The sequence below is a fragment of the Argiope bruennichi genome, chromosome 2, assembly GCF_947563725.1.
Source record: "Argiope bruennichi chromosome 2, qqArgBrue1.1, whole genome shotgun sequence".
NCBI lineage: Eukaryota > Metazoa > Arthropoda > Arachnida > Araneae > Araneidae > Argiope > Argiope bruennichi.
In genome coordinates this window covers 139443904-139462298 of record NC_079152.1, presented here as the reverse complement: position 1 = coordinate 139462298, position 18395 = coordinate 139443904, and the positions used below count along the sequence as shown (strand labels likewise).

At 28.0% G+C, this 18395-nt stretch overlaps 1 protein-coding gene across 1 annotated transcript in view; it reads right to left on the bottom strand.

Moving 5' to 3' along the window:
* Window positions 1–587: 587 nt before the first annotated feature.
* Window positions 588–18395, bottom strand: part of LOC129990699 (WD repeat and coiled-coil-containing protein-like) — a 37870-nt gene continuing 20062 nt past the window's right edge. The window contains exons 8-10 of the mRNA XM_056098176.1: window positions 8701–8823; window positions 2683–2778; window positions 588–1746 (exon numbers count right to left, since the gene is read on the bottom strand). Coding sequence (XP_055954151.1) covers window positions 706–1746; window positions 2683–2778; window positions 8701–8823 — 1260 coding nt within the window. The 3' untranslated portion in view covers window positions 588–705. The remainder of the gene's footprint in view (window positions 1747–2682; window positions 2779–8700; window positions 8824–18395) is intronic.

Genomic DNA, 18395 nt, shown 5'->3' with positions numbered 1-18395 from the left:
AAAAAAAAAAAAAACTTTCAAAGAAATTATTATACATATATGCAATAAATTAGATATAGTGGTTAATCTTTCTCTCATAATCTGTTTTAGACTATCAGTAAAAGTTTGATTTTTATTAGCTGCCAACAATGTTTCATTCTACTTATGAAAAAATATCAGCGAATTATCGTGTTCAATAAAAATTTCCAGTTTTATAATGAATATCCCTAGCTTTTCTTGATATCCCGGAACTCCCTGACGATTCTCAGTTGGCTACCTACCCTGCTAAATGACTTCATTTCTTTAAGTAAAATTGTGTAGAGTTATCTCTATAGGTTGGATTCACAAATATATAATAATATCATAAGGATTCCAACATAATAATAATAAAAAAATTTAATTTAAAGGTCTCCTAAAAGTGTTAATTAGAAATCTGAAAATAATTTTTAGAAATATGAGAATTTTTTAGGAATTTATGGATGCAAACAGTTGATAAAAAGTGTCAGTATATTTCAAAATAAATAAAATAGATCAAATAATTATTTTATTTTTAATACTGGAACTTGCAAGATAAATATTTCATCTAGTTTTGATTTTATTGTAAATACAAAAAAACACTCTGAAACAGGGTTTATATGTGCTGAATAATTTATTTACATGTTTTGAGCTTAATTCGAACTAGAACAATACTTATATATATATATATATATATATAATTTAAGATTCTTATGTATATTTAGATAGTAAAGTATTAAGTTCTTTCCTGATCATACTCAGTTTGCGATCCTGGTGCTTCATTCTAGAATTAATATCTATACTCATGGTATCCAACTTATTTTCAACAACGTGCACGCTATGTTGTAACTCTTGAATGTGGCATAATAACTGAGCATTCGATGGGCTATTGGTACCAGAAGAAGTGCCATAGTGCAGGGCCGAAATATTCGAAACTGCTTTCTTCAGCTCCTTTAATTCAACTTTAATGTCATTCAGTTCTGTACTGTGCGTCTCGAACATATCCAACACGCATTTTTCAATGTCAAAAATCTTCCTCTCAAGACTAGTGTTCCCTCGCAGAGTGCTTCCACGACTCATTGATGAATAATGCTCGATGCTGTAGTAATCTTCATTGCTTGAAGAATTCAGCAGCTCAGCTTTTTTTGGCATCGTGACGGATTCGGCAGAATAGTAGCTAAGGACACTTTTGTTGTCATCATTTTCCAAGTCATTGCCAAGGTCAGCCCTATCTAGATGGACCTCGACAGCCTTGTCGCAGTATTGTTTCTTGGGTGCAACCTTGGCTGTCTCTGAGACTTTGCTAACTGGTTGAGGAGAGACCTTGGGCACGGACTTGTATATCTCTGGGGATTTATTAGCTGGTTGTGATAAAACCTTGGGTGTGACCTTCGCAGTCTCTGGGATTTTGCTGACTAGACGAGGAATGGTTTCTGATTTGATAGGAACACTTTCTGGTGGTGGCAGTCTTTCCGGAAGTTTGATGAGATTCTCAGAGCAATGCCTGGTGTTTCTGCGATCGAAGCAGCTAGCGAAGTCCTTCTCTTGAACGATAAATCTCTTCTCTGGTCCGAGGAGGGACTTCAGCGCAATAACTCTAAATGTCATGTTGCAGCTAATGTAATCATCATCTGGGATGTTGAGAGAGGCAGTACAATCCTCACAGGACTGACCGCTCAACAACCATAGCAGCTTGGTGTTATTGAAATTGCTGATAGCAATGCCTTTGGGCACCTTTCCCTTTTCTAACACCTAGTTTAACAAATGTAGGCACAATTATACATCACATTTAAGGATTTTTTAATAGATAATACTTTCCAGAGGAAACACATCCAGTGAATAAATATAACTTAATTTAATATATGCTGCAAATTCTGAATAATTTCTCATTTTAGTAGCATTTTTCTTTTCTAAAGTAATTCTTTATTTTTATCTGTAGTACATTTGCTTTTTTTTATGCTTTGCTAATTAGTTAATACTTGACAGTCATAAGTTACATCTCATGTGACCACAGAGCTTTGTCAGCTATGCTAAGTATAAAACTCTAGCATTTTTTAATAAGGTTTAAAATATTCCTTTAACATTACTCTATAACCAAAATTATTTAAGATCAAAATTAAATATTTTAATCCACAAACTGTTCTAACTATTGCACATATATTTTAAATTATCCAGTTGCAATTAAAAATGCTTATTATTAAAATTTAAATACATTATTTTAGTTAAATTTAAATAAAACTTGAAGAACACAATTTAAAATCATATTTTTAATGTGAAACATCAATTAAAATTTTAATTTTTTTTTTAAATATGGAACATCTAACAAGTATGTAAGTCTTTTAAAATACTTCTTTACTCTTTAAAATTTAAATATTCATAGATTTATTGACATTGTACAATCTCTTGTGATAAATCAGTAGTGTAAATTAAATTTGTTCAAACTTAATATAACTACACTTCAGAAATTTTTTGAAACATATACTTGAAATTGCAATTAAGATACTTATTCAAAATTTGAATTCACTAATGAATTTTAACATTGTCAGGAATAAAAATTAATAAGGTACTTGTAATAGTAAAGTTCATATTGAATCAATATTTCTGTTTTAAAAGGCTGTTTTACTGAATACAGATGATACAACTTAGGAAATTTGCAGTATACTGAATGAACAGAATCTATAAACTTACCATTTCTGTGATTTTTGCAATCGGTATCTTCTCTATCGATAAAAGCTGAATTCGAGAACTACAGCTGCTTGCAACTATACAAAGACTATTAATCTCCTAAAAAGAGAAAAAAAAATTATTCAAATTTTTGAAGCATATAAAACATCATAGATAATTTCTTATAGGTCTCTATAGTTTTAAGATTCTTTGATGATTAAATATTTAGTTAGTATGAGAGCATTTTAGTTTTAAAAAAGTAGTATTTTCTTTCAAAGTGAGAATTTGCATTTATTACTTCACATTTTGAATTTAATAATAATAGTGGAAAGAAATCAAATTTTCAAATTCCAGATATAAATTAATGAAAATTTGTCATTTCTGAAAACATTGGAATAAAATGATCTGTTGAATAAATTAATATATGCCTTAACTAGTTATGACTTATTCCTCTACATCCGGTATAAATAGCCAGGTTCATGAATTAAGGATTCATGACAAAAGAGAAGAATGGCAGTTTCTGTGAGTTAAAGTGGTTTTGAAGGTCCTAAGCATCACGTGAGACTCAGCTATTGGTATACTATCTTTTATCTTACTCGACTCTTGCTCATTATGAACTATAATTTTGAATGATTTTCAAGAAAAATAAATTATATTCAAACATTCATAGGAAAATACTTCTTTTTAGTAGTACAATATAATCTTTCAATGCATTTTGTAATTGAATGAAATCGGAAATGAACTTTACATAACCTTCCAGAAGCTGGGCAAATACAAGATTTAAAATGAAATTATTCTCTAATGTATCTTTTTATTACAGTATATAATAAAAAAATGATTTAGGCTTTTCTCACAGCTTCTTTTGACAAATTAGAGTCAACGTTTGAAATACAAGGTATTAATAGAACATCTGCAATTTGTATTTCATACATATTCAGAATCAACATAACTTTTTTTAAAATCTTTTTTTGTTATTGTTGTTGTTTTATAAAATAAATTGTTTAAAAATAAGGTAGCTGCAATCAATCGGAACATTATTCATTCAGTAAGTAATAAAGAAAATCTACTTAGAAATACATATCTATAAAAATGGCAAATGCTCTTATGAAAGAACATTTTGAACGAAAGGCTTTTTACTTTTTTTACAAAACAAGATAAAAGTATTGAAAAACAAAGCAGAATTAAATTTTAAAGAATTGTCATCATGTAAAAATCACAATTATATCCTGTTTACCTAATTACAACCTTATTTTAAAACTTAATACCTTAAAAGTTATTTGATAATTAAATTTTTAATAGCATATCTAGGAACTATGTGCAAACTTTCATATTAGTATAGAGGCTGCACCTGCTGGAGGATTAGTAATGCCCAATAACTATTTTGAAAGCCAAATTAAAAAATACATTTTAAAATTTGTGGAAGGTCCTTTTAAGTACCCTATTATGCATTCTACTAAAACAATAACAACAATAAAATAGAAAAAATAATTCATTGAACAGGTTTCAATTTTACATAAAAATTTACGATAAATATTTCTGTTAGAATTTATTAATGTTATTCAAAAAATTATCAGTATTAATTTTGATGTCATATGCCAAAAATTATTCTAAAATCAAAATTATATAAGAATATCAAAACTACTTCATATTGCATGAGCATAAAAAATACTGACAAGTTAATATTACTTCAGTCTAGAAAATTCTTCAAGTCGGAAAATTAAATACTGAAAATTTTCTTAATAATAATAATAATGGAAATAAATGGATCTAGAATAATGAAGTTTGATATTCAAGGATATTATATATTCATGCTTATAGAAGGAGCACAAGAAAATAAATAAAAAATATTCTCATATTTTTTTTTCATAAAATTTTAACAAAAATGTATAGAATTTTAAAAATGAAATATAAACAGAAAATTATAACAACAATAAACTGAAGAAATATAATGCTTAACTCAACTTTCAAAATTAAATTATCTATAATTTCAGCTATAAATAAGAAAAATTAAACAGAAATGAAAGTCATAACCTAATACTTTGGAAACCAAAACAAAATTTGAATAAATAACAACCTTATTCCATAAATAATCAATATTAAATAATAACACCCCACTGTGCTACTTCTCTAAACATTTCAAAAACATTTGTTTATATCATCATATCTTCTTTGCACAATATAAGACCTGCAAAGAGCAAAACACATGAAAGTATTTAAAAATTTATATAATTATAAAGTAAAAAGGTAAATATATAGACATAAAATCATAAATAAATCGAATAACAAATGTAGAAAAAAGAATATTTAGAAAAATTCATTTCAAAATTAATAAAATATTATTAGAAATAATTTAATTTTAGGAAAATGTAATGATATCCTATTATTAAAAAATTATTACAATACAGACATTCATAAGATTGTGAATCTACCAATCATTTTTCTCTAATAACTATTAACATTTTTAAGTAAATCAGCCATATTTTTTGATATATAGTCAAAATTCTGCAATTTTATGATAGCTTTTGAGCTCATATGAGGGGGGAGGGTGAGTCAGTTTAGTTGCTGCTGAGGAATAATATCTATATACAATTCTTTTCTTTAATACAGTTATTAATAATTACTTTATAAATAACTACAAAAAAAAACAGAAATTTGTAGCAAAGGATGAATACAAATTTCTTTTTAAACTAACATGTTTATCAATTACATGAATCAAAACTAAGAATATCTAGTCTGCTAGCATTAAAGATCAAAGGCCCAACCTGAAAGGAGTCTCCACAAAAAAAGTATTAAATATTGCTTTCAAATTTCTTATATGCACATATTAATAAAAAATAATTCTGAGAGAAGTTTTAAATACCATATAAATCATAAATCTTTAATAAGAACTATTCAAGCTGTTGAGGATTTTTTAAAGTAATGTTTTAGCATAGCATGTGCACAACTGCTTAAGAAACACTTTGAAATTTTAGATTATGTACCTAAAAATAAAGAATAAGATGCCCAAGTTTTACACCCAACTTAGTACAGATTTCCTAGAAAGCTTCATTTTGTTACAGGGTCCACCTAGCAGTTTCACCTTTTCATTGGTTCCTCCCTATTTGCTTCACCGCAGCTTGCCATCTTCACACTGACTGATTCTGTCAATAATTTTACTATGTAAAATTTACTTGTTACTCTTCTTTTGTCTTTTTCTAATATTTTTTTTTCTCACTATTCGAAATTTTTTACTATCCTTATTTTTTTTTAGATATTTTTTGTCACTTAACAATGTAAAAATCTATTCACCCATGTAACAAAAATTGTTGAGTTATTATACCACAGTATCATTAGGTGTGGAGGAAAAGACCTTTTAGTTCAAGTACTCTTTAACCACCACTCAAGGAATAAGGAAAAATAAATACAAAAAAAAAATTAACTTCATCTTTGTTTTTAGTAAATTCAATGCAGTATGAAACATTAAAATTCCGAGACTAAAAAAGATACAAAATAAATGTAAGAAAGAAAAAGAAAAAAAATTTTTTTTGAACTTTAATTGGTTTTTAGCAAAATCAGTATAGTCTGAAAAATTAAAATTTTGAATCTAGAATTAATGTTTAAGGAAATATAGTACTGTTTATATAGTCTAAGGAAATATAGTCTCTTGCATAACAGAAAATGTAATGAGTAATTACACAGCTAATAAGCATATGTCCTTTTTATTATAATAAAAAAAATGAGAATTTGGAAATAATAAATTATTTTGGAATTAATAAGCATTTTATACCAGAATCAGAGCTGAAATTGGTTATGTAGGAGAATATTTATAAGTCTGTTCTTCAAAGATCTAAAATAGTTAGGAAACAAAAAAAATATATTTTAAATTATAAAAAATTATGCTTGTCATAAAAATAAAATAAATACTGATTTTGACAGATCTAAAGAACGTGGGATTTATTTTAGTAAAACATTAAAAAACGAAATAAAAAATTTAAAAGAAAAATTTGTTATTACAGTAATAGATAAATCAGCAAATAATTTCTGTTTAATTTGTAAATATTCTTATAAAGAACTTTTAATTAATGAATATAACTCTAATGCATCTTATATGTTAAAGAACACTGGGAAAAAGGAATTAGATAAAAGAATGCTAGCTTTCGCAAAAAAAAAAAACAAAAAAAAAAACTAAGACTTGCCTTTTTAACTATCCCTATTTATTCCCAACAGTTAAATTTCATAAAAATCCATTAAAATTCAGATTTGTAACCTGTAGCACTGGCAGTTATAATAAATATACGGGTAAACATTTCTTTAAATACTTAAAAATTATCCTGGACAAAATAAAAAATGAAGACAACTTTATTATTTCTAGTAACAAAGAAGTACTGGATTTTCTTAAAGATAACAACATTAATAAACTTAATACTTTTGATTTCGAAAATTTATACACTAATCTACCTCATGAAAAATTAATAAAGGTCTGCACTGTTATATATGACGAATATTTAAATGAAAATATCATTCCTAAAAATAACTGCCTTGTGTTATGTAATTTTAATATTACTGAAAATTACGTTTTTAATGGTATTAATTTTTATAAACAAGTCACGGGCATTCCAATGGGAACAGCCTTCTCAAGTGCTTTAGCTAATATTTTCCTACATTATTATGAGAAAAAAATAATTAAATATAATTTAATAAACGGGTGGAGATATATTGATGACCTACTTTTGATTAACTTCGACAATACTAATATTGTTACTAATTGCTATCCAAAAGATTTAATTCTAACAGATACAAATAAAAATCAACTTGAGGCTACCTTTCTGGATTTAAAAATCGAAATTGCTAATGATAAAACAATAGTTGGTATATACGATAAAAGGGATGAATTCAACTTTAAAATAACAAAACTATGCAACTACCATTCCAATTTAAACTCTAAAATTTTCAAAAATCTAATTTTCTCACAAGTTAACAGGATCAAAAGGGTTTGCAATAATAAAAATTCCTATATTGAAGCATCAAACAACCTCATTAAAAATGAATTTCCTAGAAATAACTGTAATGTCAATTTTTTAATTAAACAAGGTATGGTTTGGGATTAATTCTTTGGCTTAAATAAAAATAGAACTTTCCTTGCATATTAGATCACTCAATAGATGGGGTTGGGGCCTACAATTTTTTACCTAATTTAGCGTTTGCATTTTTACCGTTAGTGTTTTTAAAAAGCGGGAATCACAATCGATAGCTTAAAAATTCCTTGACTGCTGATGGCATGTGCTGGCCTTTTCGTTTTTTCCTATAGTGCTATTTTGTTTTTATTGTTATTTTTGTTATTGTATTTTTACTTTGTAGTGGTTATTTTCTTCTAATTTGTTGTTTTGTATTTTCCTTTCTATTAAAATGGTATATCTCTTGGGCCTAATTTCAGGGGATTTTCGGGTCACGAGGAATCATTATTAGACTTATGCCTGCATTTCCTCACGGAAAAAATCCCTTTCTTTGAATCCCTGCCTGAGGGTGACCCTTGAAAAAATCTTCTGGCCGGATTTTCTTTTATATTTTTTTTTTGTTCAATTTTTATTTGTTTTTTTTTTTTTTTTAATTTTCCTATTAACTTGATTTTAACACTTTTGTATCAATTCATCTGTGTTTTAGAAGTAGCTGCAGTTGCGCTCTCTAATTATTATGAAGTTCTTTTTTGGTTTTAGTTTGAATAGGTAATAATTTTTAGTTGCGATTTCGAAACTGTTTTGTTTCGTTTTCAAACTATTTCTTACTATAGATTGGTTACTTATATATATATATATATATATATATATATTACAGAATTACAACATATTAAAAGAACTGACAATTGTTTATTTGGAAGGTAAATTGATGATTAATAGATTCCTACAATACTTCAAAACAAACTATTTGTGTGAAATTCATTGTTAAAAATTCTAGAATTTTTATTAATTATCTTACTTCAAGTTTGCATTCACAGATAAAAGTATTTTAAATTACATTTTTATACAAAATACATGTTATATTAAGCAGCATAAAATATTCTTTTACCTCATACACCATGATATTTGGAGTTAGAATTTCTTCGATATCTATCTTTGTCATAATATACGGCTTCCCATCAATTGCATTGTACCCTATTAAGAGAAGTTGTGAGCTTGCAACTAAGGAATTCTAAAAGAAAAAGATTATGTAAATCAGGCTAAAAATGGGTTAAAAACTTATACATAGAGTTGATATTTTTGAGAAAAATAAATCTGTTAATCAAAAAATAAACAATCCTTACAAAGTGAACAGGAAAATTCTTTTCAATGGCAAGCATTTAAAAAAAAAACTATCATAATTTTATTCTGTATGATAAAATACTATAATGGTAATCAAAAACAATAATAAACTTTAAAACTGAGCAGTATAAATTAATAGTATTCTAAAAATCAATTTAGTTATCAGAAAGCCCATCATTGCAAGTTTCTTTTCAACTCATGCAGATTTTAACATTTTGATTTCAAAATAAAATTCCACTTTTTAATATCTCTGACAAATGAAAAAGAAAATAGTTATTATTGCATAGTAGTAAAAGTACATAATAATAGTAGTCAAATTTGTGTGCTACTTCTAAAACACAAAATAGGGGGGGGGGGACTCATTCTTTGGTGGAGGAATATTAGCTTGCAACCGCTTCGAGGGAAGGAAAAAAAAAAAAATACTTAACGATAAGAACATGTGCCAAAGAGTCAAGATAGCGGAATTCAAATTCAAGATTTAATTGATTTTGAATAAAATGCATTAGTTTCTAAGTCTCTCTCTCTCTCTCATATGTGCGTGCGCGTGTCTGTGTATAATGATATCTCTAAATGTAAATTAAATACTAATTAATTTCTTAATTTTCATCTTAATTTAACCCATATTAACTTCATTCTAAAATGATCTCGTATTTCGTGATCCAATTCCACCTTTTTTATTTAATTAATGCTACACGAGTTCTGTAAAACTGCTCGGAGTGTGGGAACTGCTAAAATCAGCAATTCCCACACTCCGAGTGAAGGGATAAAAAATCTGTCAAGCTAAACAAATTCTTTTAAGATAGTGTGTTCTTTTAAAAGATACACCCTTTCCTAAATCGGCATTTATAAAAGAAATCCCTATCAGAATCTCGTAATATATAATCACCGGGGGAAAATATTTCTGCCTCTTTGCCTTCTTGTGTCTACTGTAGATTGACGTACCTCGTCACTTCTTGCTTGTACATAAATTATGCCTCCCCGGATGGAATAAAGCGAAGTTTTAAAATTACAAAACTGTCTTCCTTCGGCACGAAACTGCTTTAAAAATATGTGTTTTACATTATATATATATTTGTATGTAATGATATTTTAACTCTAATTTCAATTTAATTAATTTCCAAGCTTTTACCTTAATTTAGCCCATAGTAAGTTCATTCTCTTATTTCATGATCCAATTCCACTGTCTCTACTTAATTAATTCAAGAGAAGTTTTGTTAAATTGCTGAATCAGCTAAAAGTCTAACTTTCCCACACTCCGCATGAAGAGGGAAAATACCGCTGATGAGGCAAATTCTTTTTTAAAATCTCCCTGTCTTTCCCCTACCTTCTCCGCGCGTGTAACGAAAATCCCTATCGAAATCTCGTAATATATTAGCACTGTAAAGAAATATTTTCCCTATCAAAATCATAGGTTATATAAGACAAGGGATAAAATGTCCAAGAGCTTTTTCCTCATTCCTTTTCTGTGTCGTTCTGTGTGCTCATCGCTTGTACATATGCCTGCTTCTTCAAAATGAAATAAAACGACGTCACAAAATTAAAAGTATCTTCACTGTCTTCAAACTGCATTCTGCTTCACATAAAATAATGCTTATATATATATTTATATATTTAAACTTAATATGGAGAATTTACTGTTTAATATATATATTTTTTTTCATGCTTTTATAAGCATTACATAAAAAAATAAGTTTGTACATAAATTTACAAAATATTTTCTCTGGCCTTTTTAAGAAACAATAACATCATCGTATCTCTTAAGCATTCTATATTATTCGTGTCCAAATTATAGTAAATTTTCATTTGTGCACGCGAACTATTCGCCTCGGATTCGAAACATATTTGAATACCTGCTCGTTTATTACAAACTTTATTCAAAAAATATTTTAGACAGGTCATTAAGCTAAAAAAAAATCAATTTTTGGAGAAAACATCGAATTTTTTTCAATAAATTATTCAGGATTTTTAAAAAGTTTCTTTGTATACTTTGTAAAGTGTAAAACTTTTTGAATATAGTTTCTACATTCAATTTATATAGCCTCCATGATAAGAGCATGAAGTTAATTTAACAGGACATGCCATTCTGGCGCGATCGATACAAAGTTCAATGCGTTTTTTTTTTTTTCAAGAAGACTTGGACACCGATCACCAAGTGTGAAGCATCCCGACTTAGCCCAAAAAAATCAGGTAGCTTCGGTCTTAGAAGTGGGAAAGAAGAAAACCCATTGGAAATTATTTCATCCTAAGTTCTAGTTAGAAACGAATGGAAGTCTAAAATTCTTCCTGGTACTGCTATCAAAAATAAATGCTGCCCCCCCACACTTCTTTCTTTTTGAATTAGAAGGGGTTTATTATTTTTTCGCGTTTTTTTCCTGCGTCAACAGTACTTTATACATTAATTATTTTTATATAATTATATATTATAGAAGCATTGTTCGCTTTCAAGAAAATTAATTAACCAAGAAAACTAATTTTTAGGTTTAAACATTTCGTTTTATACAGAACAATTTTGATTATATATCATTATCCAATATTAGGCATTCATAAATTATTGTAATTCTGTTCAATAAATTTATTGTTGTTGTAACTAAAACTTTTATAAGTATATATAAAAAAAAAACGATCCAGAAAATTAAGAACTGTGTGAAATTCGAGCCAAATTCAAAGTAATTAAAAACGTATTCCCCTTTAAATTTCGATTAAATATTTCCATGATCATGCTACAACAAATTTAGGTAATTCAGTGTTGCAACATGTGTTTCTATCTATATACTAGAATCTAAAATGAAATATAACCATATCTTTTCTAGAATTAGATATCAAAAGTCTGACAAAAAATAGACTCAAACATTGACAATTTTTTGATGGTCAGTAAAAAAAAACTATTTTTTTTTTTCAAATATCTTAGTAAATTTTAATTTAAGAGAAAAGGTCAATATCGGAACAATAAAAGCTAAATAATACTTAATTTTTTTAATTAAGTGTAAAATTAATTATTATGAGTTATTTTGAAACCAAATTAGAGGAACTGTGCTTGCTCCCTGTCAGATATATCTCGTCCCCCCCCCCACACTTCTGCCGCCGCCTTTGTCCTCCAAAAGTAGGCAATGATTCGGATGGTCTAATCTTGCTGATATTTTCACCTTTTTAGTACTAATTATTGCTTTACTTTCATTTTTGCAAGCCTTCAACCACTTATCGTATTCAATTTTAAAAATCCAGTGATTTAAATAAAAAAAATTCCGGCAGAGTGTAAAAAGTTGTAATACATTTTAAAAGCAATTTTTCTTTCAATACAAAAATTACTTATTGTAAAAGTACTCAAATAATTCACTAATAATAATGCTGAAATATAGTATAATAAACAGATGTCCCATAAAGTAGTAATCAACAAGCTGAAATCATTTACAAACAATCTCATATGATTTCCAGAAATATATAATCTCTAAAAAGAAACTATTTTCTTCCTCTATACAGACAATCGAAAAGGGATGAATGAAAAGTCAGTCAAATGAAAGGGATATATTTTTTCATTCAATCGATATTTCCCTAAATTGGGAAATACTGATTCACCATGACTTTCGGAAATCATTGGTATTCCATCAAAGGTGAAAGATCAGACATCACAAAGAAAACAACAATTATTTAATTCCACAAATCTAGTGTGGAGAATTTTATTTATTTTTCCTTAAATCATCAAAAATAGAAATAAGCACCTAAATTAAAAACACTTTAAGATACTTATAAGATTCATTAAAAAAAAAAAGGAACACTTTTTAAAAACATTTAAAACTGCTACACATCCTGTACAAAATAAACAGAAAGAATAATTTTTTGATTAATTGCATTTGGAGAAAAATCATCATGATAATTTATGATAAAATGAAGTAATAGTGGTGAAAAATAACAATAAATCTTGAAATTGAGAAGCATAAATTAAGTAATAATAACTCAGATACCAATTTTATAGTATTTTTATAAAAAAGAAAGTATTAAAAACAACATTAACATAAATAGCTTTGATTATCAAACTATGAGTTACAATGGAATTCACTAAGCTGGGTAATAAAGTATTCAATTCTTATACAAATATAAAAATAGAATACTACCACTATTTGCTAAATATTTTTCACAAGCTTTGAAATTCTTTAAAATATTTTTTTCAGCGACTTATGAAAAATTTTACAAAGCACTTTCATTGAATATTTAAAATTACTTTATTACACTACAATAAGAAATATTAAGAAAAAAACATAACATCATCACTTCATTAGCATATGAATTCCTTGAAGTAAAAGGTTAAGAACATAAATAAACAAATCTAGGTCTAAATCTGAAAATTTTATTAACTATGTGAACCATTTTTTTCCCCCTAGAAATTCTGCTACCTAACTCTTTCAACTGTTGCATTTTCTCATAAAAGCCTTCTTGCAACACCTTAAATTTTGCTGGTTTATTGAGCAAAATTTAAAATCAGCGATCACCTTTTCAAAGATTTCTCTTTCTATAAAGCAATCAAGAAAAATCAGATTGTAACTTTATGTCATTATCAGCAATTTCTTTAGCACTCTTTGCTTCCAAACATAAATAATATTTTAAATGAGCAGACTTTGTTGATATTTTCAGTTTTATAGTATGTTTAGTGCTTTCCTTTCATTTTTCAGGTCTTCAAGTATTTGGTGTATTTATTTTAGGAATTCAACAGAGAATAATTAAACACACATTTTCCCTGCATACTGTAAAAAGAATTTCAAAATTTTTTTGCTTAAAAATTACTTGCAGTAAAAGTATCTAAATACTTCACTAATAATAATGCTGAAATATAATAACAAATGATCTATATAAAGAAGCAATAACTATGTGGAGAAAAGTAAGCCATGTGCTGAAGTCATTTAAAAACCAAGATCTAATTTTGAAGAGTAAAAAAAATTACCCTTATTCATTTTCCCTATCAGGCCATGCAGAAGCAGATGAGAGAAGAAACATATATTTTTTCTACATTATTAGAATTTTCTAAAATTGAAGAGAAATACTTTTACACTGATCCCTGGAAGCACTTTCCATTGAAAGATCAGACACCCTGAAGAGAATGCATTCATATAATCGAGTGCTTCTAGCTTGAAAAAAATTCTATATATATTTATTATTATTATGTTATTTCTTTATGAAGCACCTAGATAAAAAGAAAAAAGTTGCATAAAGACTATAAACACATTGAGTACAGATGTATTTGAAAAAATTCTTAGCCTTGAAGATTTAATTTGCTGGTGCTCAGAATGGTATATAAAAACAGTAGATTTTGTGTGAGGATTCCTTGACTTGGGCGATATGATATGCATATTAATTAGAATTGAAAAGTAATATCCTTTTATAATTGATATCAATCACACTTGCCGTGAACAAAAATGTACAAATTAATTTTGACGTAGTTGAATACAAATTAGATTTGTCATCTGTAACTTAGACTGAGCAACATGATGAGTGCATGTGTCAGGTTAAAAATACAGTTTTTAAAGACTGATAATGATGATTTGCAACCTGTTAATAAAAAGAAAGCCATCACGGGTAGTGTCTTTTCCAGCCAAGTAATAAAATATAGATTTTAATCGTTTAATTTTCCAAGGAGAAGTTAGATTTTAAAGGGCTGAAATATGCAGAGGTTTTTAACATTGCCAATATTTATAAAACATAAATTTATCTAAAAGTCTTGTAATTGCATCAGAACAATCCCTTTCTTAGGAAACAAAGATTGAATTATGCCAAATGGGTCAAAGTATTAGCAAATTATAAAAAGATATATCTAATTTCTTGAAGTATTTCTTCAAGCCAAATCACTTCCAAAAGCAATATATTGTTCGTCAACGGATTTTAAAACCCTCTGCGCTTTTGGCCCATTCCACGGTAATGTATGTGACAATCGGACTAAAAGATATGCATAAATATCTGATAAATTTATGTACAAATGTAGTGAAAGTCAAAAATTTAATTTTGTTAGACAATTAAAAAAGAGTTTTAATAAATGGTAATGAAAAATATATTTGTATTTAAATTTTGAGAGACCTTTTAAAATTTTTTTTAGATAGTCACGTATGTGACAAAAATTGGAACTGTGATTTGATAACACCAACTTTCTTTAAAAAAATCAGTGAATTATATGCATGAAACGTGCTTAAAAAAAGTTTCCCATAAGAAAAAGGTTTAATGAAGACAAACTAATAAATGCATTAAATATTTCTTTAATTTTTCAATTAAAAAAAAAATGTAACTTTACAGGTCATGTATGTGACAAGTAGTCATGTATGTGACATCGTTCAATTTCACATAACTGCATTTTGAAATATTACAGTATTGCGACCGTTAATTATAGGTGTTGGCAATACTCTAATTATGTCATCCCGCTGAATAACTCCTATATCATTCTCTTGATAAATGAAGTTGCATACGGATACCTGCTTTAGGAAAATAACATTGATTTCGGTGTTATCTAATGCAGACACCTGTGCTACATAAGGCTTCCAGGACTTTTTTCCAAACACTTTTACAAGTAAAAACTTGCCAAGTGAAATATATGCAGAAGTGTGATTTTGTGCAAGTAATGGAGTTCTTTTCAAACACTGTTCTGTATTTTTACAAAAGCATAGCTCTTGCACAGTTGTATCCAAATTTTGCTGACTTGTAAATAAACAAATGTGTTCATCCAAACATTTAATTATGTGGGCTTTTTTAATTCCTGGAACATCCTTAGCTAAATTCCAATCAATTTGAGTTTTATCTATATCCTTTTGCAGCATAGGAATGACAGTGATATTTTGTACTACTTTTGCAGCAACTGTAGCAAAATCAACTGCATTCTGTACTATAGCTCTTCTTGCCTTTACTTCCGCATAGACTCGGGACTTTGCAGTACCTCCTATCCCATCAACAACTCCCTTTCCATGGGAAGTTGCTGAATATTTCCATTCGAAACTAGAAAAATGCTTTTGTGTTTTGAATAAAATAAAGAGGAAGTAACAAATAAATTTGTTTTTAAACTCGCTGGATGGTCCATCGCTCCAAATTATTAATTTTGGTTTATTTGCCTGAAATTTAATAATTTCCAAAAGCTTCAAAATGAAAGCAGACACAGATAGCTTAGATTTATCTTTAGTATCACTTACAATAAGATAACTCTGTGTTTTATGATTCTTTTCAAATAATGCAGCTGTAAACAAAGTTACGTTTTCCCGGCTCCATAGTGCAGACTGTATTTCACTTTGCCACTCACATGAATAACTCATAGCAAAATCTACTTGCAATACAACAGTATTGCTTTGCTTTATATCAGATTGAAAGGCAGCAGCTTGGATTCGTTTAATTTTTACATGCTGCTTAAAACTTTGAAAATTTTCTAAAACATTATCAGTTAATTCAGCTATGCAACCTTCATTGGTTTCTTTATAGAAGCGCTTATTTTCTGACTTAACCCATTGGTGCCATTGTACATTAGAAGCATTATTTAATCCTTTTTTGCCAATAAAATCTAAAAGCAATTTTCCAGCATTACATTTATCACATTTTGTTTCCCAACACTTTGATTCCAAGTCTGAATTGCACAGCACTTCTTTCCAAAAATCATTGTTATAATCAATATTTAATCCTTTTAACAAAAGAATGAAATTCTCATGACTCTTGCATTTACACTGATCACTAGGTGTGTCTTTAAGAAGAAGAACATTTTTAGGTCTTAAACTGCAAAATTTTGAATATCCAATATTAATGCTTGGATTTTCTTCCTTAAACAAAGCATGTGCTTCTTTCATATACATTGTAAGAAAATGTTTACGAACACGTTTTTTAATGCCATTTTCCCAAATTATCATTTCATCATGCATTCCTGGAGCAGTGTAGACTATGTCTGCTCGGCACAAGAAGTCTGCCACAAGTTCTTTGTTTTGATTATTATCACTGATATTGGACTCTCTTTCCTTTTGCAGTTTTAAACCTACCTTTTCCACTAAATTGCTGACTACAGCCATTCGTTTTCGAGGTGAGGTTGGTAAGGCTTTCAAAGTTTTTTTAACTGCTTTGCCAAGTGTCTGGGGAACTGTATAAGGAGAACATTCTGGGGTAGTCGCAATAGAAGAATTCAAACTTGAAATTTTTGTAGAATTACTTATCTTTTTGGCTGCTCTGCATTTCCTCTGCCTTTCTCTAGCTGCTTGCTTTTGTTTCTTTTTCTCCTTTTTTGTCATAGTTGCTGCTTTTAAATCTCTTATTTTTTTCTGCCTTAGCTTTTCTTTCTCTTTAAAATCAGGATCATTTCTTTTTTTCTCATAATATCTCTTTTGTTTAGTAGCATTTTTTATTCTTTGTTCATCATCCATATTTTAAGCTTAAAATAGCAAAATAAGACTAAGATGCTTAAAGATAGCAAAATCTGACTTGCAGCATACTTCAAACACAGTGTGCTGTGAACCTTTGCTTAAAAACAAACATTAGGTTATAGCTGGAGAAGTAAAGGAATGTACTGCCATCTGGTGAGATGAATTTAAAATAACTGCTTTGGATTTTATAATTCAATGTCACATACATAACTGCTTGAAGTCACATACCTGACCATTGAAAATTATAAATTAATTATAATATTTTTTAAATTTTTAAATGCAGTTTCATCAAATAGTATGATTATATTTAGAAAATAAAAATTTAGAACTTTCTATTAATTTAATGATGCAAAAAATAAAAAAAAAGTTTTAATGGTCATGTATGTGACACTCCACAATCTTCATTAGCTTTCATTGTTAAAACAAAGCCAAAATAGACATTAATTTGTAATTTTTTGATATAGTATTACTAAAAACATATTAACAATTGAAAATTAAAATTCTATAGGCACCTTATGAAAGGTGAAATAATTATAGAAACCTTTAAAAAATATAATAATGAAACAGGCCATTTACAAATTCTCAGCCAAGGTTTTAAAAAATGCAATTTTTGATGAGATCTAATATTTTTACACAAAAATCAAGTCAACAACAAGCAAAATCAGATATTTTTCATTAAAATTATGTGTTATAACCATGATAATAGATTAAAAAAAAATTTGCCCCTTGGTTTCAAAATCCATGGAATGGGCCTTTTGCGCATGCATTAGGATACATTTAATTCGACAAAATAGGGGTGAGAGGAAAGATGAAAGGAGGACATGTTAAAATTTGATAATAAAGTAAATTCCAGAAATGCGCACATCTTCCTCATCTCACCCCTTAGTGAGATAGAATCGTCGGAAAGTGGTCATCACAGGATACTGAAACAAACAGTATATCTAAACTACTATTATTAATGTGAAAGTTTGGATGGATGTTTTTAGTCAATCACGTCAGAACGGAATTAAATGAAATTTAACACAGGGGTAGACTATAGTCTGGAATAGGACATAAGCTACTATTTATTCCGGTTAATTGAGTGGTTAATTTTTTATTA